The sequence below is a fragment of the Folsomia candida genome, unplaced genomic scaffold, assembly GCF_002217175.1.
Source record: "Folsomia candida strain VU population unplaced genomic scaffold, ASM221717v1 Fcan01_Sc001, whole genome shotgun sequence".
Classification (NCBI taxonomy): domain Eukaryota; kingdom Metazoa; phylum Arthropoda; class Collembola; order Entomobryomorpha; family Isotomidae; genus Folsomia; species Folsomia candida.
The window spans coordinates 28,204,121-28,231,378 of NW_019091193.1; the positions used below are offsets into that span (position 1 = coordinate 28,204,121).

The 27,258-nt window shown below is 38.7% G+C and overlaps 2 protein-coding genes and 2 long non-coding RNA genes across 5 annotated transcripts; 2 read left to right on the forward strand and 2 right to left on the reverse strand.

The window, feature by feature from the left end:
* Nucleotides 1–2,864: 2,864 nt before the first annotated feature.
* LOC118439156 lies at nucleotides 2,865–12,849 on the forward strand. 2 transcript variants are annotated; one of them, XM_035860246.1, is made up of 5 exons: nucleotides 2,865–3,178; nucleotides 5,325–6,280; nucleotides 8,059–8,776; nucleotides 10,837–10,996; nucleotides 11,399–12,849. In XM_035860246.1, exons 2-5 carry the CDS (start codon nucleotides 5,437–5,439, stop codon nucleotides 11,462–11,464), a joined length of 1,788 nt encoding a protein of 595 aa, XP_035716139.1. In that variant the 5' UTR covers nucleotides 2,865–3,178; nucleotides 5,325–5,436; the 3' UTR covers nucleotides 11,465–12,849. The 2 variants fall into 2 exon arrangements, with proteins under 2 accessions (XP_035716139.1, XP_035716132.1); XM_035860239.1 differs by lacking the exon at nucleotides 2,865–3,178 and having other exon boundaries at nucleotides 5,072–6,280.
* On the reverse strand, nucleotides 5,871–13,937 carry LOC118439169. The gene is made up of 3 exons (XR_004837263.1): nucleotides 13,801–13,937; nucleotides 6,058–6,243; nucleotides 5,871–5,985 (listed from the first exon to the last, which is right to left on the reverse strand). It is a non-coding gene; the product is annotated as an uncharacterized LOC118439169 (long non-coding RNA).
* A 3-nt stretch (nucleotides 13,938–13,940) lies between these two features.
* LOC110863031 lies at nucleotides 13,941–17,687 on the forward strand. Its single transcript, XM_022112243.2, has 5 exons — nucleotides 13,941–14,422; nucleotides 14,484–14,642; nucleotides 15,276–15,487; nucleotides 17,111–17,208; nucleotides 17,286–17,687. The coding sequence occupies exons 1-5, from the start codon at nucleotides 14,389–14,391 to the stop codon at nucleotides 17,494–17,496; spliced, it is 714 nt and encodes a 237-aa protein (XP_021967935.1). The 5' UTR covers nucleotides 13,941–14,388; the 3' UTR covers nucleotides 17,497–17,687.
* Nucleotides 17,688–18,787: 1,100 nt separating this feature from the next.
* LOC110855767 lies at nucleotides 18,788–27,188 on the reverse strand. Its single transcript, XR_002548522.2, has 2 exons — nucleotides 26,349–27,188; nucleotides 18,788–20,196 (listed from the first exon to the last, which is right to left on the reverse strand). It is a non-coding gene; the product is annotated as an uncharacterized LOC110855767 (long non-coding RNA).
* Nucleotides 27,189–27,258: the final 70 nt, after the last annotated feature.

Below are 27,258 nucleotides of genomic sequence, written 5' to 3' on the forward strand. Positions count from 1 at the left end.
GATAGTATGATTTCATATGCGATTCGGAATTTGCATACGCGTTGCATGTGTATGTGCATACGCACGCATAAAATGTGTCACGGTTACTGCGGTGTGTTTAATAAATAGGTGAATAGCTTGAAAGAATGGATCGTTTTTTTGTATGTACTTCGATGTTAATCTAGTATGCATTTTTAATCAAAATTGTAAAAAAACGGGATTGTTTTTTACCAATGTAAATCCAAAACGGGGCACAGATTTGAGATGTGATTATTAAAGTTGTGCATTATTTTGTGGTTTGTACAGAGTTCAAGTCTTGAATATAATAATGGCAAGGAAGACAATTTTTCTGATTGAGTTAGTGTCACAATCAGATTTTGTCGTTCGTTATCTCTAAATTTTCGGTAAAATGAGTGACCATTGTTTTCGGCAAGATTCTAAAAAGACTTCCTTTGTCGTCGGGATTGCTCTTCGTATGTTCTCCTTTTTTTAAGGACAGGCCGCACTCTTTAATTAATTAATTAATTAATTAATTGGACATCCGTCTTGTTGTTAAATACCAGTTTAATAATAATGATATTTCGTATTTATGTATGCCCTGAAAAGAAAAATGAGTCTAGTCCGAATTTTAACTGTTTTTTTCTAAGATGGTGAGACTGATAAGATGAAATAGTACAATATTCATTATCATGCAGACTAGTAGAATACTGATTGGGCTATGAATTTACGTAAACTTGCCTAAAAATTTAGAGCAGAATTGAACTTGAAAAGAACTCTAGAACTTGAAAAAAGAGTTATTAGCAGAGGGTGGATATGCATTTTTAAAAATCGCTGAAATATGTATTTACTATTTAGGATAAAAAGCCAAACCTGTATGCCTAAGAAATATGTACATACGTAAAAATCATAAAAATAAAAATTTTCGCAAAATTTGAATTTATGAATTTAATGCACTGTATTTTTTTGTGGTCGAATTTCTTTGAGGAAAAGAATTTCGTCTCACATCGTTGAAATATTCGTTGAAGTTGTATGCATTTTTGAATAAATACATATGTAAAAGATTTTCGAATTTTTCAGATAATAACGGAAATACTTATATTTCTGAGAAAGCCTAGAAATATGTCCCAATGTAAAAATATTTTGAAATTTTTGTGATCTATGCGAATTAGGGAACACACCCACAAAGTTTGACCGTCGGTCGTCATCAAATGAAAAAGTTGAAAATACGTACATATCCGCCCTCTGGTTATTACATACACGGAAATGCCACTGAAATGTGTACGTACCCAAAATTTTCATAAGAAGAGTGTAAAAATTCTAAATTAATGGATTCTTTCGTATATTACGACCTGGTCATGTTGTACTAATGCCGTTGTTGTGTAAACTGGGGAAAATTCAGCTCCAATTCAGCCCATTAATTAAGTTTGATTGGATTGTGTGTTTTTGCCGGTTTACATCTTGTATAATTAGTGGCAGCCGTCCTGATGAGTTGTGGATAATTATCCTCATTAAACACGTGTCATAAGGATTAATTTCAAATCCAAGATTTTTCAAGGGTATCAAATTAAAGTGTTTATTTATTTCGAAAATTGGTCGAATTTCGAAATCGGAGCAATTTCCTTCAATTGCACAGGAGTGAAAGTATAAAAATATTAAGTTTTTATTGGTAAAACCACCAAGTATTTCGATTTATGAAAAAGTGAAAATAAATTTAATTGAGGAATCATCATCATCATTTAGCAAAAATTGGCTATGTATGTTTCACTCTTCTTCATTCATCTTTAATCATCATCATCATCATCATCATAATTTGGCAACTAAAGCACTCTACATTTCCATGCAATATTCACCAACTCACGCACCCAAATAAGTGACACATTTACATGTGCGCAGTATTATTATTTACAAATAACATGCAAACCTTGATGACAGATCTCTCTTCACAAAATTCAATATCACTCCTAAATTGAAACATTGCATTGTTCAGGAACATTATGCTCGGGAAATTAATTCTCCCTTGGCATGTCTCATCGCACAGTCATAGCCAATAACACGGGGAGCGTTAATATGCCCGTCTTTGTTTTTGGGGAGAAAAAAGTCTCAATTTTTTCCATTGATGTGTGTGGGTCAAGAAAAAGTAGATGGTAATGAAATCACACAAAGAAATCCTTAGCTTGCCAACTAATTGTTTATTTAGGTCCAAAAACTAAGTACCTAAATACTTTACGAAATAGGATTTTGTGTGATTCGATAACTTTGAGCTGAGAGCTGAATGCACCACTTTTCCCAAAAACTCCCCAAAAATGTGTCATTCATTAATTTCGTGTTTTCTTTGTTCTTCTTCTTCCGCTGCTGAATTTACTTAAATATTTGGTAGCCGAGCGGACGAGGGAGCGATCGAGATGACTGAATAATAAGTGCATACAAGAAAGAGCCGCTGCTTAATTCCTTTGTGTCGCACCCTCAATCGCACCATTTACACATTTATTATCGCTGTGAATGATCTCTCTTTTTGACTGAATGAGTGAGAGGTTACAGGAGGTGGGGCACGAAGAAAGGCAGAGATGACCATTGCTGATGCGATACATGGTGCGATAACGTGTGGTGTGATACATACGAGCGAGTGTGTCGTCAAATAGGGCGATGTCGTGCGGACATGATGTAAAATCTGTCTAACAATATAATAATCGGTCCGTTTTTTGCACGAGGTTCAAACCACCACAAAACTGGATGACAATCTTCATCACCTAAAATGAAGAAAATGAAGCTATATACATACGTAGTCTTCAGAGGATAGGTTACTTATCAGGCGACGACGAAGAGGACGGTATCCTTCCTCCGTATTATTTAGTCGAGGGGGTGAAATTAGAAGGCGACTACGGCTAAATGACATCTCGTCTTAATAAAGTGGTCCTCAAGTGGTTTTGTCGGTATAATAACTGCTGCCTCACAAAATCCTAGTACCAGTCGTCCTCTGGAAATAGTGAGGAAGTGTCCTTCATAAGTAAAAGGGTTTCTAAAATTTGGGGAAGTTTTTTAAAAATAAAAATACATCGATTTAAAAAAACATTTCAGAGATCCTCATAAAGTGTGTAACGTGGTGCAATCGTGTGGGTGTGGTTGGTTTCTATTGTGCAGGAACACTGTTCGAAAGTGGTGCAGAATTTTACGGTGTGATTTTTTTGGAAGCGTGGATTCTGTAAGGACAATTTTTATTATTTTTTAAAATTATATATTACTTTATAAATATGGTCGAAGGAAGTTTTGGATTTTTGGGGAAAAAATTAATTGGATTAGTCGTATCGAAAAACGAGTAATATTTCCAAAATCGAAAGCGGCATCGTTATAATTATTGGAGTGTGGGATGCATGCATACGTGTAAATCGCGTATCATACATAGTATCTCATCCTCAGTCTACATAGTTCGAATATGTGTAATTCACTCATTTTTATAATTATAATTGGAAAGAGGAGAAGAACGGTCAGTTTTGTAAATTGGTATTAATTAATATTGAGCTCAGGTTTGATTAGTATTTTTGAACTATGTTCTCAAACTTATCGGCGGAATGCATCTCACAAATTCATACAATATAAATTATGAGCTGGTTAATTAATTAATAATTTTGTACGATGAAGAGGAAAAGTAAGAAAAAAATGAGCAGAATTTCATGTTTAATCAAAATTATGTGGAACAAGTGGAATAATTGGGCAGTCGTGCATGGGATGTTTTAAGAGGAAAATATTTCCTATTTTCGGGAGAATAACCGATTCGACCTTGCACAGAATTTAAGGTAGTTTCTGATTTATTGAAGTGATTGTGTTCACTTTTCCGTTGCGAGGGGAATTTTTGGAAATGCTTAATCGGGTGGATACCAGTTTTTTTATGGAAGTTGGAAAGTTGTTGAAAGCTTTATTTTTCTGTTTAACAGAAAGTTTTCATAGGATTGTAGGATGGGAAAAGTGAGACAGGTGAAGGGATCTCACTACAGTACACACTAAATACAGGTAAAAACTGGATACGTAAAACCTGGTTGAAGTCACTCTGTCAATCGATGCATGCTGTAAATATTATGCAGAATTTTTTTACAAATCTCTATGGGTTTTCATCTGCAGAACTGTAGGTACATAATTCCGCATAGTTTACTGCACAAAAATTAGCAGTTTTTCTGTAGAAAATTTGGATAAATTTCTACAGAGACTGATTTCAAATTTCCACCAGGGAACTTTCTCCAGATCGGGTACCCGATTCTACCCCGGCTGGAGTGAAAGTAAGGCAAATTCTAAAAATCAACCTTACACCTTTTCAAGCTCAACAAATTAAAAAAATGAAAACTTCCAATCACACAAAAATAACCCAAGATGAGGCCAATCTGCACCTTTTGCAGGAAGGGTTTTCCTATATTTGCTTACATATGTACCAGAGTATGTAACATGACATCACAAAAACATCAGTACTCCGAAGAGCAACAATGTGCATGTGTGAGTAACAATGTACCACGAAATCCAAACAAATAATACACATGTAGGCATACAAACACTGTACGAACTTGATCATATCTCGCATCTTTTCCTTAATTTGATAAATGCTCCTTGGGGGAAGTGTAGCGTGTCGCAGAAGCCAAAAACTGAGAAGAAGATGCGGTCTGAAAGTGACTTGCTTACATACATACACATTATTCTTTCTTCCCATTCTTTCTATGTGCAAGTAGGTGGTGCATGGATGAAGGAAACTGTGAAATATGTAATCTCTCGAAAAAAGTTAGCATGCATATTGTTGCCTGGCCTGGCTTATTAAATAGCTTAGCCTAGGTAAAGGCAGGCAGCGAGGATGGGTGGGTGGATGGGTTGGCAGGATAACAGCTAAACAATTGAGCTCACTTTTATTAAATCCTTCTTAATAATGAAAAAAGGGGGATTTCAAAACTGGGTGAGATTCATTACCAAAAAGATGTACACATGCACATACACATTCTTCGTATCTCTTCTTGGTGGATACATACGTTGATCACGGCGATAAAACGTACGTTCGTAGCTGGCTGATGATATAAACTAAACCAAACCACGCCGTCATTTAGGAAAGGACGACGAGGCGAATAGGCAGGCAGGCAAAATGTGTTCCGATTTCGTGTCCTTCCTGTTTTTATCATTGTTGTGGAAGGACTTTGAAAAAAGGGGTTTTAAATTTTGAGGCATTTTTAAAATTTGAAAAATAACTCGGTGACTATAAGTATTTCAGTGGTGTCACAATGACTTCAGATTCGCACGGGTGTCGTTTTGTTAGTTTCTGCAAGTCGAGAAATCGGTGTACAGAGTTGGTGTGAAATTTAATTTATTTCCTATTTTAGATTTCAGACAACTCGACGCAGTAAAAACATTGTATTTTCCGGATTATTATTGTCAAGCTCAGTATGATGAGACTATACGACAAGTGATAAAAGGACAACTTCCGGTCAAAGCATGTCAACCAGTTCCAAGATTGCAGAATCAATCAACATAATGAAGTTTGGACTTGGACCAGTGACCTTCATGAACCATTCGTGCAGGGTTCTCGTTCTCTGGGTGGTTACCGTGTTCCTACTCTTCCTCCTCCTCGCACCCGTCGCCTCCTCGGCCGGGCAAAGTGTCGTGTCAAAGACAACAAAAAACTATAAAAATGGTGACTTGATGAGTCTCAACTGGTGGAAGAAGACCTACAATTTGACACCGTCATCGCCGTCTTGCGGGGCGGGAAAGTCGTCGAAAAAGTGTCGTCGACGGAAAAGCAGTAGTAAAATCGTCCCCTCCGAGAATGAAGTCATCCCCACTTCCCGAAATCAAAGTGCTGACACTGCCGATATGAAAACCCTCGCCAAATCCGTGCTCGCCCAACGGAAAAAGTGCAAAACTTTGTCCAACAAGGGGTTCACTTGTCAACGGTTGAAACTGTACTCCTGGCTGATGCAGAACTTCCTCGACGTGTCAAACACCCGGGTAAATCCTTGGGTGGAACTGGTCCGAAATCGTGACCTGAGTGAAAATGTGAGTCTAAGTGAGAGTGAATTAATGCCAGAAAATGGTCCGGAAGGCTACATTTTTAACCTGCTCCTCCGCTGGGGTGACCCCGCGGATAGATTTTTGTTCCATAAATATAAAGAGTTTGTCAAGTCACGCGAAGTGCGGGTCAAAATTCCGCACTTGTTCCAAGTCAGTCTCTCCCCGAGGACGAGGGCAGTCTCAGAAACGGGGCGGTCCACTCCGAGAATCTTTTGGGATCCGGGGTTCAACCTGAAATTGAAATTCCCATTTTTTAAGGATGAGCTCAGTAAGTACATGCCATTTTTAGGCCTACTTTTAGTAATTTAATGGTCTTTTTAAGAATAGATGGACACGATTTGTGCCGTACACGGTTTTGCATAACTATTTTTAATTACTTCCACCTTGCGTGTTTGCGACAAGGATCGAGAAAATGCACCATTTTTCTTTTCCGTGGTAGCAGGTTTCATAAAAATTGGGAGAGCATGCTAAAAAAAGTGTCAAAAATGCAGAAAAGTATTGCAGAGTCCTCTTCGTCGTCGTCGTCGTCGGTCCTGGCTGGGTGGGTTTTCTTTCGCTTATGCGTACCTACCTTGTCTTGCACTATAAAAAAAATATGAAAAAAGTGACGAGGCTTTTTATCCTGTCCTTGACCATGGGTATGGCAGAGTGCACTTTGCACCACGTATGTACACACACGTACGTATACCCCATTTCATCAGTCGTATCATCAGAATAATAACTGCATGCTACTCAGAGTTGGTTATCTATCGAGTGCAGATTTTCCTGTACGTGCAGGGTTTCGGATTTGTACATTTCTTGCACTGCAAAGTAAGAAACGCAAGAAACTGTGAGAAATATGCGCCATCCAGCCACACCACGTATCAAGTATGCGCCGCGGAGCATCATTTCTCGCGCCTTGCATTTCTTGCAGGTCAAAATACCTTCAAAAAACCACTTTCTTGCCCTTATTTCTTGCAGGTGGTTACTTGCACCCGAAACACTGTGCACATATGTGCAGAATTTATGTGCAGAATATGTGAATTTGTGCAGATCGTCGTAGTAATAGGACCTACTAGACATGTGTGTACGAACCACGTTTAATGTCCCGAAGCAAAATTTGGCACTGAATTTCTGTGTCGTAAGCTAATTATCTCTTCATACATACGTCTCATCGTGATCATGACTCAATCTCAGTCACCAACTCGAAAAACATCATCGCCAACGTCTGCGGTGGTATGGGTTGTGTCCAAACGCGGTCCTCCAAAATACCGACAATTAATCATTTTAACCGCATCATAATAAAATAAGCGAGCAAAATAAACTAAAAGATGGGAATGTGTAATGCCAAGTATGCGTCTCCAATTCCGCCGGAATAGCGAAAAACCTTCAATTTGGTTGATGGGATGTACACATAACTCGCAGTCATGACAGGGCATAAATGGAGCAGTAGTAAGTGCACAAGATATGCACTCTCTTAGCCAGATAGGTGTGTGGAATCGCCTTATTGTTCATAGCCTCTGATGATGACGATGATCATCCCAACACAACGCGCATCTTCGTAATGAACACGTTCGAATCAAGTTCGCAGTGCTTGACTTCTCGTGTGTGGTTATCCTGCAGAGATCAAAGCCCATGCATTTAGGCAGCAGCAGCTTCTTCTGGGGTAGCAAATGCATACTAGTGGTGGCCGTGGTGTAGACCTTTTTTTCAAAATTGGTTCACCCACACCATCACTTTTTGGCTGGCACCATCAACTTCTTCTCATAATTCAATAATGTTCACGTTTCCTTTTACTCGATTCTCTCCACACTCGACGCGAACATAATGACTGAGCGCACTAATGGCTCAATTTGTTTATTGGGAAAAAATGCAGATTTTTTCGTATCAAAAGTGAAACTTGACTTAGGCATGTTCAGTCACCGGGGTGAAGTTTGTGATGATTTATGACACGACTAATTTCACACCACAACAGATCCACACGCAATTTCTGTACGATGATGTGACTCGAAGAATTTGAGTACAAGTCGCACTTTCATAACGATGCGATTCTTGATTTTTTTGTAGAAGTCGCCATTTCCACGGGACCCGCTTTCCTGGCCGGAATTGGGACTGGGATCGTCCTCCTCATCATCAAGAGCATGTTCGCCCCCTTCATCTTCGGAATGAAGTACTTGATGTACAACATGTTCTGGAAGGAGGGCAGCCCGTGGGAAATGATGCGAATGATCTGGGGCGGTGGTGGGGGTCACAATGGACCCGAACCTTGGGAATCGGCGGCTCCTCCACCAGCCATCGAGCATTACGACCCACCCCAAGTGCACAACCAGTACGACAACCATATTCACCACTCGGGCGGAGGAGGAACAGGACCCTCCGGACAAGGTTACGGTTGGGGTGCGGGTGACCAAAAGTTGCAGTTCAGCCAGATTAACCCCATCCTGCTCCATGGCGTGCAAGGACTTGGTGGTGGTGGTGGCGGTTCTTCCGGCGAGGGGAGGAGGCAGCACTACTTTAAGTCACTGCTGCACCAAGGCTACTCACCCGGCGGGGGGTCCGATATGTTGTCGGACAATAATAAGGAGTACGTCCCATCCAACGCGTTGCAAGCGGAGGTGGAGAACTACGACCCCTTCTACAGCCCCCTCTTGTCCAGGATCGACTCGATATTTACGCATCTTGGGTATCACGACGAGGGCTGCAGGGAACGCGCGGTCTGCTCCATTTATAAGTTTCCCGTCAAGTATGCACCCTACTCGAACCTTTTGTCGGCCCAGTTGTCCAAGTAAGTCGATATTTTAATTCTAAATTATTGTCATCTGTCATCAATTTTTAGTCCGAGTCAGGGCTTCTGTACCCGTCATGGTTGTCTGTCTGTCTATAGATTACGGTCGTTATACTCATCCAATAAACTTGACATTTTGCACACACGTAGAATATGCAAAATTAGGAATCAAATTCGCAGATGAGCAAAATCTATCGAAAAGTAAATTAGTTGTAGTGGTCGTACTACACCCACCTCAATTATTACTAAAAACCTGACTAAATGCGCCTGCACTGTGGATCTTTTCTAAATAGGAATCAATGAATCTGCTTTCCACCATCCCAAACAAATGCAGATTTAACAATTACTCAACTTTTTGTCCTAATTCTTCCCATTTTTTCGATTGTATTCATACATCCATTGTTATATGAGAAGTAAAAAAATATGATTAATGTCCCACCGCGACCGCACACATCATCATTTGCAGACAAAGTTTACTAAGTAACCGACCCACCAGCACCGCAAAATTATGCAAAGCAAAAAAGAAGTCTCGGTCATACACAATCAAAATCAGATCCTCCCACCATAACACACAATCGTACGCACATGATTACCGGTCGGAACCAGGGGACGGATTTTTTTTCTTTCATGAAACATTTCATTATTCACAAAATTTTGTCACGTCCCGAAACTATATTCAAGCAAATGAGAGGCCGAACAAGATGTACGTACGAGCACCACACAAGAAGATGACAGAATTTTTTTCCTCTCTCCGTAACCTGATACAGAATTGAGAAATGAATTGTGTGAGAGGAAGTTATCAGAGAAGAGATCATTAAGTCGTGTGTGTGCGAGATACGTATTTATCTCGGAAATTATCATCATCGTTGACAGACTAGCACTGCCTCCTCCTCCGTTGCTTGGTTGGGCTCGTTCTTCTTTTTTTCTGTGCAAAATTTCCGTGTTGACGATAAGGGTCGAGATTTAGAACGGGCTGACGGATGGATGGGTGACAATTGGGAAGGAGGCGAGTTATAGTTCAGGCGACGGGAGATGAGATGATTGTAATTTTAATCTGATACGTAACGTAACATGGTCACCCACTAACTAACCAAGTCGCCTCTTGAGGTTCGTAGGGTGCGTGGCTTGGTGTGGCGTGGCGTATGCAAATGAAACCATGGCGGTGTGACTGACTGACATTTTAGGGATAGTAATTAAGGAAATGTATGTATCAGCTATAAATGGTTGACTTGCTGTTTCACACCTCCACCAACCACCAACTCCTCCGGGGTTGGTTTTTGGGAAGGTTTTTCTGCTGAGCATGCAATGGGCAAGGACAGTAGCCGCGGAAACTGTGGGGACATTAACATTGTAGGACAGGGGAACGAGGGGTTTATATAACACGGACAGACGATGGGGACATTGTCCCACTGTCCCCAACCACGCTTCTGCGGCCACTGGTCAAGGAGACGTTATTTTTTCAATGCTCATACACACCGAATTACTAATTTCTAGGCAAGCAGAATTTAATTATTCTGTAATTATGAGAGGATCCATTCCACAAAAATAATAAGGTCGTTAAATTAGTAAAAAAAGAGTGACAGCGAGGAAGACGTCTCACTAAGTTGTCACTCAAATGCAGACTCCTGACAAAAATGGTCCTACAATTGTCCTGCGGACATTTTCTTTTAGACTTTTTTCAACCGAATAATGAATGACCAAAAACGTTTGTCGGGTCGAATTAATTTTTTTTTGCAATAATATTTGTTTGCTGGCAACAACAAATAGCTTTTTCGGCGTATGTAGATGCATAAAAACGTGCCATAAAAACTTCCCGTTAATACGTCATGCCAATTAAATAGTGAATATCCACCATAAAATGTAATAATTTAATCAGTAAGAAAATTGTTTCATTATTTCTAACCCCGTATAACTTATATAATATCGTAAAAAATGATAAGCCACAACGACGATGCATCTTTCTCCTAAATCTTAATTGACCGGCTCCTGCGTTTATGATCAAGTGATGATAATATCTTAATTATTATTAAAATTAACTAACTATTTCATTCTTTTTACAGACATCAAACCGAGCTTAAACGACCGGTAACAAAATCTCCCCGAATTTTGCGTTACTTTAAATACATGAAGGCAGCCAAGGATGGGCAAGGACACGCCTCGTGTATCGATACTTATCCAAATTGCGACCAAGATACGGACTCTGTGACCAATCTGCCCATGGTAATAAAATATTTACATATAGTATTTGATCTCCATTCTTCCCAGCTTTTGGATTTTCAGGGCTGTTACACCCCACAAACTTATGAAAATCTGCATCGAAGATGCAGCAGTCGTACGAAATGACAGGTTTTGTGAAGAAATTAACTTTTCATCGCAGTCAAAATACTTTATTTTCACGATTTTCTAAAATAAAGTAGGTTAACATCAACAAAATGTTAATTTCTTCACAACAAACTTCGTACGATTGCTGTATTCTCGATGCAGATTTTCATCATTTTTTGGGTGTAACACCCCTGAAAATCCAAACCCTGGAAAGAACAGAGATCAAAATACTTTATCTTGACAAAGTATTTTGCCCATTAAATAAAATAGTATTCTCTAACTAAACATATTATCATGCAGATCACGACATTCAACCAATTGTCCGAACTGATGGGGGCTGAGGCCACGGGTCCTTCGGGGTCATGATTTTCAACTGATTGATGATGAGCTATGCACAACAATTAATAGTGATTGATGGTGGTGGTGGTGACGACTGTGTAAATCGAGTGTTTTTTACATTGATTCACTCACTATCTCATCTCCTAAAGAGCTAAAAACATTACATTAATTTCATGATGACATCACACCTAAAAAGGACGTGGAATAGACAAGATTTTATGTGAATTGGAGACACGAATTTGAGCAGGACAAAGTAAAAATGAGACGTTTCTGTGCTATATGTACGACAGCGACAAAAAATACATGGCAGAGTTTCATAAGTATTTAATATTCCCTTTAAATTCATCCCTTTAAATTAATACGAGACCTACATTTATTTACTTGTCGCATATGTACTACTCACTCACGAAAGAACTGAACTGATCCACTTTTTCCAGACAATTCTCCTCCAACGTAGTTAATTAATTATGAAAAAAACGAAATGATACAAGTATTATGCAGTGGACACCCTGGTTGGTGTCTGGTGACACAAGAAATATATACATAAATTTACACAATAAGTTCCTCGTTATTAAATACATAGAGAGAAAAAAACAGTACATGACACCACGACCTTTTCATGACGATGCAACAAACAAGTAGACGACAAAATTGACCACATTCCTAATAACTAATTTATCATAAAATTTGACATTTTCTGTCTGGTTGGAAATTGGACCAGGTTTTTAGGCCTGTGACATCTCTATCTACCTCAAAACATGGGATAAATTCCGTTTAATTGATTGCGTACCTGAATTTTCTATTATCAAATCCAACCATTATTTATTTACACATTTGTGACAATAACAAACGACGACGATAATCCTATAGAATTACTTGGATCACTATTTATTCATTTATTTAAATAAGTTAGTAAATTTTTATTATTTTTGTTTTTGATTTATTTATTTATTTGTCAAGTTGAGAAACTTTACTAATTTATGTGAGATGCAATATACGCCAAACAAATGGATGAGCTATGCTTAAAAAAATTGGATGAATGTTTTTTTAAAATAATTATGCAACTATTTACTTAAGATTATGGAGGAAAGGACGATATTATGCAAAATTGGATATTGTTTTTGAAGGAATTTTTTATCCATGTTTTTTAAAAATTATATGCGCACTTGTCTTATTTATTGTTTTGTAAATGTATTGTATAACACCACAATTCAAATTTATCTGGATTTATGAAATTATTTTTAATCCGTAATACATAATTCACAAAAGAAAAGTGTTTAATAAGCAAAGAAAAGAGATTAATAAGCAAGCAATACTCATTCCTATTTAGTAAATAATTAGTGTGACGTGTGTGCAGTATTGTTGAAAAAATGGGTGTAAAATAAAATAAACATGCATGTAATAAAAAATTATGATGAATTTAATGAAATTGTGTAAAATGTTGAGTAACAAGAATCAATAATCAATTAGTTCCTGATAATATTTCTCACGTCGTTAACAAAAATGTTGTCATTTTTCTCACCATAAAATCCTAAAAATCTCGTCAAATACTTAATTATACGTGTAAAAGTCGATGCATTTTGTGTTACTAAATTTAAGTACGTGCTTTTATGTACAAAAACGCTCATTTCTCGAGATTACGTAACATAAGTCAATGACTGCTTGCAGCAAATGTCCAGTGCACATAAATACCAATTTCGCAAATTTGCGCTTCGCAAAATTTCATAAAACTTAAAATTTTTCAAAAATCTAAAACTTGTTCTATCTTGTTCCTTATGAAAAATGAAATCTGTTACAAACCTTTTCCATAAATATTACTAAATTCCCTTAACGGAAAAACAACCCATTTGAGCATGAATGGATGGACTACTTTTTCCGAAATTGTTGTCCAAAGTAGATCATCACCGATGAATAATGCGTACTCAAACCCGTATTTAAAAAGAAATAGAGAATCCATACATAAATAATTATGCAATAATGTGAATAAGTGGTACATACACCTACACAGAAGAACAGAGTATTATGACCCAGTCTGGTCACCAACGAACGCAAGATCGATTCATGAATCGAAATAAGGTTAACTAACGAACCAATAAGTTCCGAATAAAATTACCATTATTGACCAAGTGCATATTTATAATAACATTTCAACGGCATCAGTACTGCTCCTGCTAATTAGTCTTCACACCAACGTATGGAATTATACTGGTAGACATTGATGAAGTATTCGACCGCACCGGTTTTTTTTCATGAATTTCAATTCTTTCACACCTTCACATTAAGACGTAATAATAATTGTTCGTTTAGCCGATCGTCTCTCCATCCATCAGTGTAAGTAGTTTGCTTATGTTTATTGTACTTACCGTTGTTCTTGCAACTATTTGTTCACCGCTTGTTGAAACAGTGTTTGAGGTTCAATGACAGGAGAATTATTCGATAATCGTCATCTTAGGATACAATAAGCAGCACTTTTTTCCCTCAAATGTGGGAGGGATGACTCCTTTTCCTCGTCCTCGGTTAGTGGTAGCAGCCCCCCGTTTGCGACCACTTGTCGTCGTCGCCGTCGCAAAAGTCAACGTTCTTATTAAATGAGATGTCACATTTGACGAGTACTTACGACTGCCACCCGTTTATTTGGACAGGGCTGGAAGAAACCCGGTCGCACTACTGCTGGTTGGCAGGCCTCACATCTGTCAGTCTGACACCACAAAGTGACGACGAGTGAGATATTATTCTAGGTCGTAAAAAATGTGTCAACTCAAACATTTAATCAGTACTGGACGTGTTTGCTCTTAGAAAACTTTTAACTTTTGGACGATTTTTTTGTGAAGTGAAAAACACTTTAAATAGTTGAGTTTCGTAAAGTGTGAGGCCATTTTACACGGAGAAATCATTGAGAAAACGAGACACGGATTTTTTAAGATTTTACTTTACACGGAAGAAGTATTAGAATGACGAGTTCAAAAATTTCTCCCAATTTTCCAGGTGAGTAATTTTGTGGACACTTTTAGGAATATTTTTGTAATACTTTTCCCTCCTGATTCAGCCTCGGCCTTTGTGGTGACCGTGTTCTGTGCGGCGGTGTTTCTCCTCCTTCCGGACGGATCTTGGGGAGGCGAGGTGGATGGTCATCACGGAGGAGATGAGGTGCATTCTCGACAGAAACGGTTCATCTATTTCAACACCCAATCTCCGGTCGATATTGGTAATAAATAATAATCCTATTGCAATTTTTAATTTGCCATGCATGCATAATTTCGTCTCATTTCGTAAGACTTATATAACTGCGAGGATGGGATGGACTATAGGCTCTCTTTTCAGGAGGGTGTGTGTGATTGAGTCAGTCGGTATATCTAAATACATAAGTACTTTATTGTGGTAGTACCTAGCAGTGAAAAGTTTAGAATTTGGTTTTCGCAAAAGTTTCCATTTTTTAAATTTCTTGAATGTTATGTAAAAGCTTACAAAAGTGCGACACAAACAGTGAGATATTTGCATCCAAAGAGGTAAATGCTTCCTAACGTGGACAAATTTTGCACTTAGAAAATTTACTGCGCGATTTCTCCTCTTCGGATGCAAGTATCCCTACCAAACCTGCGAATTTTTGCACATTTCATATTAAGTAAGTTTGTGATCGATTAACACTAATTTGGTCAAAATCGGAGAGCATTCACTGGGAGACCTCCATTGTAAGTAGCGGAATTGATCTTTTTCTAGAAGGGAAATAGAGCAATGCCATTGATACGTACATATATTTATGACTTGTTGTGTGATTAATGTCGTAGTGGGTGTGATTTTCCGTACTTAAACGTGTGTATTCTTTGCCCGCATAATGCAGGACTATTGATCACTCTTCCCCTGTCATTTGCCCTGCCGACGTTTAACCTCAAGACGAGTAGGCGATTTAGTCGGTCCGTGGGTCCAGGCGGGGAGGAAAACGACATCATGGCCAACCTCACCGCGGAAGATATCCTCCCCCTCGACTCCTTCGATGAGCCGGCCTATTCCGTCGAGCTGGGAAAAATGATGACATACTTCACCATTTTGGAGGTAACCATATCTCTTATTATTGGGTGGTCATAATCTTACCTTGCCTCGTCATCATCATTGTCACTAAAGTTATCTCGTTTTTTTTACAACCATTTTCTCGCTTGTTTTTTAAAAAATCTCGTCCAAAAGCAATCTTCATATCAACTCCTGCAAGTTTTTTTTACCTTTTTTTATTATTGGACTCAAATATGTAACTTGGCCTCCTCATAAAAAACTAAGAAATAGGAAACCTACGAATATCCGACAAGAATCACCAAGTGAGTGAGTGACACGGTATAAATAAACGTTATAAAAAAAGAGCAAGTAGGTAAAATGGGAGGGAGGCAATTTTATCATGCGTCGTCCCGTGGTTTTGTTAGGTTGATGGCGAATTGACCCTGAAATTGACCATGCAAAGTCGGCATATACCAAGCGGATGGATAGGCACGTATAAATAGTTTGTTGAGGCAGATGAAGATTTTCAGCCTGATGCACCCTCGCACAGCTTTTTATATTTATTTATGACGCCTCTCATTCTTTTCTGAGATGCAGTCTCGGTGGGTTCACCAGTCTTGGCTGGAACCTGGTGAGGTGAGGTTACACAGTTTTTGGTGGGTCTCTCTAATGAGAGGGGACCATCAAGTACTCTACAACAGCTTCCGTCCTTGAACTTGATAATGCCCATTCATGATGATGCCCTTCTCTTCACCTTGAAAATGAAAGGATTGATGTTTCTGGACAAGGTTGTTGCACAGCAGGACTTCACAATTTACTGAGCCAGGTCCCGTTTCTTGTTTTGTCACAAAACACTAAAAAGACAACGACCACGACGACAAGTAACGCTTTACACGCGTGCGTTTCGTCAGGTCGTCGGGGTTTCCCGTAGGTCGGTTGAACGGTAGTAAATTAAAATGAACGGTCAATACTAAATTCGTCGTCCAGGTAGGTAAGTAAATAAGGAGATGACGATCATTCCACCACCACCGACCAACGAAAAACAACAACAAATATGTTGATGAAGCCCCTCCAGGAGAAGGACCTTGAATGAATCTGGACTTTGAAGTAAGAGCATTGACCGAAGGATGATGATGTGAGGGGTCCTCTGTCTGACCATGTCTGCTGCTTCTGGTCCAGTCTCCAGTCAAAATCTCATCTTCAGATATTCCTATCCTGCTGCTCATCATCATTATCAGTCTTATTAGTTGTTCCTCGTCCTGCTCTTACCTTATTCTCCAGCTCGTTTAAATATTTATTATGCAAGATCCAGATTTAGATAGATCAAGTCTCTCTCTCTAGTCCAGTCCCCTCGCTTGCTGCATGCCTTAAAAAACTAGTTGAATCTTAAAACAAAAACCACAAAATATTTGTATGCATTTATCCTGCAACCATGACCATGACTTATTCTTTCCATCCAGCCAACACAATTAGTTTCCTCCTAGCCCAATTTTATTCCAGTTTGATTAGATGATCCACTTTTTGATGGGGAAGATTTATTCAAAAATCCATTCCGGGTTGTTCCAGTTTTTGATGTATATTTAATCCATCCAGGACAGAAACCTGTTTTATTTTAAGATGCTCACACATTGTCTTGAAAAAAAATATCCTTCTCGATTGTCCTACATTTATTCATTTTAACTCTTTCAGATCGACGAAGACATTTGTCAACAGCGAATAATCTGCGATATCTTCACCGATCCAGAAAAATTTAAACCCATCAGTGACATTTTCATGCGGAAACTTACGTATGTTACGAATCCTATTAAGAATTTCGAATTTTTTAAAGAAATGACGCTGTTATTTTATATTTTTTTCCTTTTAGTGCTGACCACGGCCCAATGACGGAGAAGATGTCGAGCCGGTACTACCGTTACGTTCGTGCTATGCAAGAGGGGATGGCGTCTGGGGAAGTGGGGTGTAGAAAAGGGTTTGGAAAGTGCCCCTACTCCGCCGAAGAGAGACTTAACATGCCTGCCCTCCACTTCTGGACGTATTTAACTAACATTCTTCGAATGGAGTTTAGAGACGAGTAAATTGTTCAGTTTCGTCACAGGGTCCTCGATTACGTCATTGTTCTTTTACTTTTAATTTATTGATCTGTTAATTTATTTCATGGTTTCAGGGTGGGTTATTGATTTTATATGGTAATTTATTGGTGAAAATCATTATTGGTGTTTTTTTGAGATACTTAAAATAAAGTTGGTTCAAGTTAATGATTATTAAATAGAGAATGTTACACACTTATGTAAGCGTGTCTTTCATGGGAAATTCGTGTACGTGCATTTCGCAAATTCTATGTCAAATTTTTACCTAGAAATGATTTGTCATCAGAATTTACATAACTCATCTAACCTGATTCGCACAATAATTAGTGAGTGAGATTTGCCTAATTCATAATTTTAGGTTGGTTTAATTAGCAAAGTTATTTGAGCTGCTGTAGTTATTGCTGTGGTCAAAATTACGGCATATCTACGTGTTGAACTGAACTCGTAAAGCACAAATTTCACTCGTGGTGGAGGATATTGCATGAATAAAATAAAATAATCCAGCTCAAATATGCATGTAAAATACTCATTCATTCATAAACTCCAAGTTGCGAAGAGTATGCACTTGCAAATCACGGTTTAATTTATTCACTCTTCTTTTTATTAAGAATGACACAACTTTCGTTGGATTATGATCACAATAATTATCTGTTAATTTGAAAACTTCTGCATACATAATATGTACAAATTTTGGCAGCAATTTGCATATAGTGAGTACCACGTGATTCTAATTGCTATGCGTTTTAGTGATCTAGTACGACAAACATATTTTGCAATAACAACCTATCCAAATGACAAAACTGTAGGAGTATACACTGTTAAAATACTGTATCTATCAATCAAATCCACCCATTTAGGCTGGAGTCAGACAAAGTGGTTCGTCTTATTCTGTGCGTTAATTCATTTAAAATCCTCCCATTAATGAAACAGATCCATCCATCCACACATTTTTCGCATGCAAATCCAGTCCAGCAAGAGCGAAGTCCTGGAAGAGTCGCAGATAAGAAACCCACCATAATTTTGATGACTCGGCGAAATGACGATGATGCAAATTAATTAAATGAATGGGTCAAACTTCAGAAATAATTAAAGTGCTGGAGATGCATTTTACCGATAAAAATCGTTAACTCCTAAAATAAATAATCTGGATTTAATCGTCCTCCAATTTCATCAAACACGAATCTTGTCCATGAAAATTGACAAGTGATGCGCTGATAAAAAGTAACAAGTAAAATGTACCTGAAAAATAATTATGCAAAATATTGTACACTTTTCTCAATCTCGTTTTAAATTAATGAAATGCTTTTATTATTTTTATTTTATTTTTCACATTTGTTTTCTCATCATCACTTTTATTTCAGCTGAATCGCATTCACTAACCATTGCTTGAATAATTAAATGTGTAAATATTTGTAAAAAATAAAATCATTTTTGTTTCTCCACTTTATAGCATTTTTCCACTAAAATATTTATATAGCATTACGGTTAAAATAAATAATAATAAAAATCGTCAATTTGGCGATGTTGTTGTTCTTGGTAATAAATTAATTGGTGGGTGTGTGTGTGTGTGTGTGGGTGGATAATTAACTAATTATCCTATAAAAGTTTAAGTAGATATTCTCACTCACAAAATTGTTACGTTGTGTCGGCTTAGTTAGTTATGTATTATTAAAACTAATTGTAATTAACTATTTGGCCGGATGTAGTGTGTGTTTGTGTAGATGGATAAAATTCTTTGTTAACATTGAATAGTAAAATTCTGTAACAGAACTTTCTGTTAAAAGTGTGAAAATAGCATTAAATTATTTAGAATAAATGTGTATAAAGTGGAGTAGAGGAAATACTGATAAGCTAAAAAATACGGATGGCAGGTGCAGAAATTTAAATATAATTGGGCATGCAAAAAGTGTGTGTACTGTAAATTTGATTCTATAAATTTTGCGATTCGATTAGATAATTTGTTGGCAGGTTAAAAAAACAATAATAATATTTTTCTCGGCGTTATTATAATATGTAACTTATTGCGTTTTCTATCATTTGATCAGTCTTGTAAATCATCACGGCTTTACGAAACGACGATTATTTACTTTAAAAAAATGTTCCTTCTTATCACCAGAAACTCTGCTAAAAAAACTGCGACATGAGAAAAGAAAGGCCGGATTAAAGTTTTTTTTTCAGAGAGAGAAATTTGACACACGCATCGAATGACCTCGATAAAGAAGTAGAATAATTTGTTGAGTATAAGATTTCATGTGGTAAATACAGAGAATAATAATAAAAAAAATTATTAGCACAAACAAACAACACGATAAAATACGACGTGCCGTAATGTCTGTGTATAGTATGTTGTCACATCGGGATACTTATTGGCATGACTGAGAGTCCTGATTTTAACCTAAATTGTAATAGGAATAATGGGCTTGTTTTGGTGGTCGTCGTCGCCGTCGTCGTCTTGGTGGTGGCGAATCCAGGTCATCGGTGATGGTGGTGGTGGTGACTCATTTATTGGAATGACCTGACGAGCCGACGCCGCCGACAGTGACCAGATTAATTCCTTACGTTCTATACGTGGCGACGCGGAGGAGGAGGTAGAGCTGGTTTGATATGGTCCGCCGTGTGGTGGGCCAAGAAGTGGGAGGCGTGATGCTGGACCAGGTTCGGTTTTAATGATCGGGTCTTGTAATTCATCTAAAATTAGAGAAAGATAAAAAAAAGTTGTTAAATCATGGATAATTTTTCTTCACATTTTAATAGATTCTCTGGGGGCAAGGTGAAGGTGAAACTGGACTTTGGTGCGTACAAGAAGACTTCTCTGATTACTCATACATGAGATTACCTATTAATTAGGGACTCTCTCTCCAAATTGGGTCAGTCAATGCACCCCAAAACGTTTACATACATGTAACTACGTGACCGTTTTCCCAACCAGGTGAGAGCAAGATATTACAATAATAATAATGATGAGCTAATCTGAGCTTGTGCCACTGCACTGCATGAACAGGAAATAATAAGTGGGCACATTACATCCCGTTTGACGACGACGTAGTAAATACATAAGAACCTTAATAAACAACAAGTGAGTATGCAATGCAGATAAGTTGTTGTCGGGTTAAATGACCAGTAATAAATGAGATGGGATGCATACTAACTAATAATAATGGATGGACCGTTAACCTATTAAACTAAGGAGCCAAGCCAAGCACCCGTGATCACAGACCTTTACTTACCCTCTCCATGTATACAAACATCCTCTTATGCATGTACGAGGCATGAATAATAACAATAATCACCAAGATAATAACAACGGGACTCTGAAAGTGTGGCATCATCATCATTACCATCATCATCAACAATAAGAAATGGAATGTTTAGCCAAAAATATGTAAGAATATCGTCGTCGTGATCATCGTCGTCCTTCCTTCTCGAACAATCTCTGGACTAAATATTTGGACCAAAAAAGAAGAAAAACCTCATCCGCCCCACATTTTTAAACCAACGCACCGCTCGTCTTACGTATGCATCTGAGTCATCACGAGCACGACGCTTACGCTTCTTCCAGAAGTGGTACCCAACGCCGCACTTGAATACACGAATAACTGTACTTCAACCCTTCAATTGTTTGTTCTCCCATCCTTCTTTCTAACGGAACTCGCCTCTCCTCCGAGATCAGCTATCTATTCGCTGAACAACCTGTCACCCACCCACAGAAATAGACAGATAACAAACAATTCCTGTTCCGGCATTGACTTAACCCTTCACATATTTGCTCTAACGGGACGACGACGCACAATGGGCGGCCTGGAGTCTCGTCAAAAGTGTCACGATCCATTGAACCGGATATTCACCATGCACCTTCCGCTTTTCTCAAAATATGAGCAGCACGGACGGAACGGACGGACGGAAATCGCCACCTCCAATTATTGAAGGAGTGAGTAAGACGACGAACAAAGCGGGGACGACGCGTGAGGCATCGTAACCCTTTCGCTGATGGGATTCTTCTTGTGGTGAGCGAGTTTTTTGTTGACTTTAAAAAAGCGAAGGTTTAAGCCCATGTATGTCTAAAAGGCGGTGATGGAACAGGTGGATTGGATTCAATTGAGAATCAGCTGAGTTGAGGCAGAGTAGGTTACAGTTTGGCTGGAGGCATTAGAATAAAAGTGCATCGGCCTTTAACTACTGAATAACGGGATGTGGCCGTCGTGGTGAGGTTAATGTCTCTCCTCAAGGCAGGCGAAAGATGAGATTTTCTCACAATCAGCCCATTTCTACGACGAAATGCAATGCGACTGTCTCACGTTGGTCTCATGTTGGTCTCACGTTCTCCAAATGTTTGTATAGCCTCTGGTTTTAGTGACGAAATTAGGAAAACAATGTGAGACTCGGGTCGAGTAAAATCATTTCTTTCGGGTTCGCTACATTTCTTGCAGTGCAAAGTAAGCAACGCAAGAAATGCGAGGTGCAAGAAAGTGCAAGAAATATGTAAGCTGCCTTAAACCACTTTCTTCTTACGTTATTTCTTGCAAGTGGTTACTTGCACCCGAAACACTAGGAACATTTGTTTGCAAACAATACAAAATCTTTTGTATTTACTTATGGACTTTTCATGGGCAGACGGAGCCTCAAGTGCGTACTTTTCCTCATTGTTTTCCAAGTTCAAACTTCATCCTTTAACCCGTCATCTCTCATCATTATCGGATTGGATTCCACTTTTGAGAAGAGATGATGATGACTGAAGAGAATGATTGAATTCCCTTCCGTCATTCTCGCCCAATTCTTTGTGTACATATAAATTCTCTCTCTCATCCCTTTTCCCCAACTCTTTAAGAAAAGTATCCATTTACTTATTTATAGAACGCGGAAGAAGAAAAGAGTTCTTTCCCACAGGCACGAAAATGGGGAAAAATCTCTTAAAAAAGGGATTCTTCAAGAAAGAAGAAGAATCCAATTTCCTCAAAATCTATCAACCAACCAAATGCTAAAATAAAATTTGTTCCAGAAATCAACATCTGCATGGCAAGAGAGCAAAAGATACTGACGACACAACAATGGGACGCTTCTGGAGAAGAAGATGCCGAGCAGCCGTCTCAAAAAACAACCATATTTTTGGTTTGCGCATTGAATTTCGTAATGATCTGACTCTCGACGATTGGACTGGACAACAACTCTTCGACCTTTCTGCTTCTTCCCTATTTCTATACGTTTTCCAGTTAAAATAATCTCAACGAGTTCATCAATTGAGGAAAAATGAATAACACGACCATCCATGTTTGTCTGGCTTTTTGCTTATAAATAAATACGATTTCTACCTTAAATCATTTCCACCCAGCCCGTCAGCAGATGCTAAGGAATCATAGTCTGCAGATGGTTAAATTATTGCGGCGGCGGCGAACTGGTTAACTCCCGTTCGTTCCTTATTGATTGATTATCACCCACCACGCAGTAATACTGCCGTGCTATGTTTGTGGACCTCATATCTCTCGCAGAAAGGTAGCATCATCACATGATAAGGAATTAGCAGTCGCCGAGATATAAATATCCATCCACCACCACCGACCAGATTTCAGATAACCCAACAGCAATCAACCGGATGTGAACTTGTCTCTCGATTGACATTGACATTGAACCGTCTACAAGGTTCAAGACTTGTGTACCGTACTTGGTTACCAATCATATCGATTGATCGCTTATCTGTTAAAACAAGGACCCAATTTCTTATCCAAGTGCGTAAAACTCCTCACACCCGGTAAGTCACTGCAAGGATTTTCGCCCACAACTGAACACCCTGCACCACAAGCACACTCAGTCATCCACCCAATCCAATTGTGATCCATAACATATCTATCAGTTCATCTCGGAAAGGTCAACATTGTAAAACCTGAATTACTCAATGAGACTGGTGCAGTGAATGAGTGAGTATTCCGAGTGAGTGGTATGTATGGATGGATGGATGGTGGTGTGTTGGTGCAGAAGAAGAAGAAGAAGAGCAATTTAAAGTTCATCCGTAAAGGTTAAGTCAACTTAAGAAAGGAAAAAAGAAACGCGTAATAATTCTTTTAACAAATCAAACCAACGATGAAATGAATAACCAACGAGATAAATACTACGTAATAATGTTACTTTGTTCCTTTATGAATTCGCGGAGAGTTTCGGGTGCAAGAAATAAATGCAAGAAAGTGGTTTCTTGCAGAAATTCAAGGCGCAAGAAACTACGCCACGATGCGCATAGTTCATACGGCACGTGGTTTGGCTAGATTTCACATTTTCTTGCACTTTCTTGCAGTTTCTTGCACCTTCCATTTCTTGCTTTGCACTTCAAGAAATGTAGCAAACCCGCAAGAAACGAAACACTGGTCCCGGTGCCGTGTGGCAAGTTCCCATGCACAACTTTTCAACCCAGCTTCACGCCGCTTTTCCTCTTTCGTCGACATCATACGGATGATAATCATGAGAAGGGGTGAAGATAAGATAATCTGGGGTTTATGGTACTTTGAAACCCTTAAATTCTAATCTTGTCGAGTAAAAAAATAATTACGATATGCAGATTAGTCTTAAAGGGTTAAGACATTGTGTCACTACTTCTTCTTCTCGATAAGAGGGGAGCAGTATGGGAAACACATTTGTAAAAATAAGTGATCCCATTTTTTAAACAGTGGTAGTGAAAAGGGTAGCGACACTATTTATGAGATCTCTTAATAAAAATGTGCCCCAAGACTACGTTTTATCACGAATCCTTCACGAAAAAAAGAGAACCTTTACAAACAAATTTCGCTTTTCCATAAAAATTGTGACAAAAAATGGTAAAAATTTCATATCCGGAAACCCTTTTACACATGTGAGAAAAAAACCTGTGGCACGTGGGTGTATAAAATTACGAATTATGAAAAGCTTAATAAAAATAAAAATTTCGGGTTCATTGAAATTCAAGAAAGGGTTTCACAAGGAGGAATATAATAAAGCTGTCTCTTTTTTTGTGCGATGCAACATCACGTCGTCTCTCACTCAAATGTACATAATGACGAAACAGGTATAAAAAACTTTGTCAATTCAATGCTAACCATTTCATACGACAACTCTAACCCTTTAAATGTTGAGCATACAAACGTCGTGGATTGGATCCTGGACCACATTCAATTTCAAGATCAAGAGCAGGAAGCAAGAGTAAGATTTACCCCAAAAAAACTGTTCCATGCAAAAATGCGAGATACAAAAGCAACTCGTCATTTTTATGTTGTGTTCCTATTTCCTGAATCTGAGACAGATCGAGTTTCCAGACTGGATCTCAACTCCATTTTATTAGGCACAACGGGATTCAATTATTTTACGTCCAGAAAAAAGAGTTGGGATGAAGATGAAGTATTACAAATTCGGAAAAAATGTTGAGACAGAGAGGAAGCTTGTGTATGGAGAAGGAGGAAATTAGACAAGAAATTCATCCTCAATATGCCGAATGACTGACGAAATTCAAGGTTGGTCTGGTGGGTGACGAAGTTAAGGGTAATGTTAAGGTGTAGCCTTGCTCTTGGACAATAATCATAATAAACTCTGCCCTGGCCGGAGATCTTCCCTTCTTTTGAAACTTTGCGAACCACAATAAAATAAATAAAATGATAATAAAATTCTGGAAATAGTTTTTGACATTGACACACAACATTTGGTTTAGTTTAGTTTTTCTATGTGCCGCATTATTGATAAATACATTGCGCAATACGAATTCTTTGCTCTTTTTCCTCAACTAACTTGAAGTAAGAGTCGTAAATGCGATGCCAGTAGTCAGTCAGTTCAGTGGACAAATTGTTATTATTACGTCCAGCCGGCATTTACTTACAGATATTTAGTGCAATAAAATAAAATCCAACGTATAAAATCTGACACCAAGCCAACCACCCCGATCCAATCCAGCCAGACTAAATACTACTCACTCGTGATTTTTGAACCTAAAAAAACAGCACCTCGGCTCTGTTATGATTCATTCTTTGCTTCGAATCTGATTTCACTTTCTTCCCAGACGGCTGGACTGCTGGAGAAGAGAGAGAGAAAAAAAGTGTGACATGACAATACGATTCTCGTCGTGGGATTTAGGCCAAGGAAGGAGGAGAGAAACATGAGTGCAAATTTTTTTATCTCTCTCCGCAAGTCTGTGGTGCTGGTGTTGGTGTGCGAAATGTGTGGCAACGACTTCACTTCACATCGGGCGAAGAGGTAGGCGATGTGTGTGTTGTGGGTACGATACGATGATGATGATGACATAATAGTGCAACAGGTGAATGAACAGAGGTATCAAGTTTGGCATGAAGAAGAGCCACATGCCATGTTATAAGTATTTACTGATCAGCAGCGACGAGACTCGAGAATCATCACAATGCACACGGCATTCTGCATGCAGCACCTGCTTCCTCCTCCTCATATGATCAAACCATTTCGCCAATCTCTTATCTCATCATCTGGATCTTGGTTGGGATTTTTGCATGATTGCTAATAAACAATTGACAGCAGGAGCGATGTTCAGATGTGGCTACCACCAGGAATAAATGATTGTAATTGGTTATTGGGTTGACGAGATGATCCATGCAAATGCTAATTTTTATTGGGTGTAACCCGGAAGAATGTCCTTCTTTTTTGTGGGTAAAACTCTTCCTTATTTTGTAATAAAGTAGTGATGGAGGTAAATTATTGGCAAAGTAGCGAGGAATTGTTTGCTTTCGTAAAAATGTGCAAATTTTTGGGGTAGTTTTTTTCTAATTTTTTCAAAGGGGAATTATTTTGTATGAAAATTTGTCACGAACCAGGCCGATTTCACCTCGGGGAAAAAGAGAACCGTGAAAAAAATACTTTTTACTCACCCGATAATGATGATGACGATGGCACATGATTTCGAGATGTGGAGGCTCGTGGAGAAAGTCCATGATGATTAGTGGTTTGGGATGAGTCTCAAATTTGCTAAAACTTTGTCCTCTTCTTCCCTGACAAGACTTGGGTGGTGGGGTTGGGTCGAGATGAGGTCAAAGGTCAGTAGAGACCGGTGGGGTCTAACTTCTTTGGAGGGTCCATTATGCAGAGAAGTTCTTGATCTGGATTCTTATCAAGTTAAGGGTGGAAAGTTGGCAGGAAATTTACCGAGAAACAAAAATCTATCGCTCAGTACAACCCGGTGGGGTCGAGGGTCTTAGGATCGTTAGCCATGGTAGGTAAAAAAAAATTTTCAGAAATATATTTCAGAAAAGTGAGACTGATCTTGCCGAGTGCGGAGACTGAGTGAGTCGGTCGAGCAGACTGAGACAGATCTCTCGATGAGAAAAGTGGTGCAGCACAAGGTAGTCGCAGCAGTGGTGGACGAAACTGTGGTGGTAACACTTGTACTCCTGAACCAAGAGTGATTGAAAAGTTGGTCCGTCTCTCAATTTAAACCCAAACGTGACCACGGAGAGGAGAGGAAGAAGAAGAAGCAGAATTAAGGGAAATGTCGCGCCCGAACAGTCTCCCACTTTTCTCCGACCCGTATCTACCACTACCGATAATAATAAAAAAAATAATATGCAGTAGTACAATAGGTGGGTCGTCGTCGTTTAAATGAAACGTGGTGACTACTGCTTCCGTGTGTATGTGTGCAGCAATAATCCCTCTCCGCTCAACTGAACCCCTCGGTCGTCGTTGTCTCACACTAACTAACAACAACTAACTAACCATAATGGTAGTAGAATGCAGTGTAGTTAAAGACTTGATCATCATCCTTCCGTAGGCACCCAATTCACC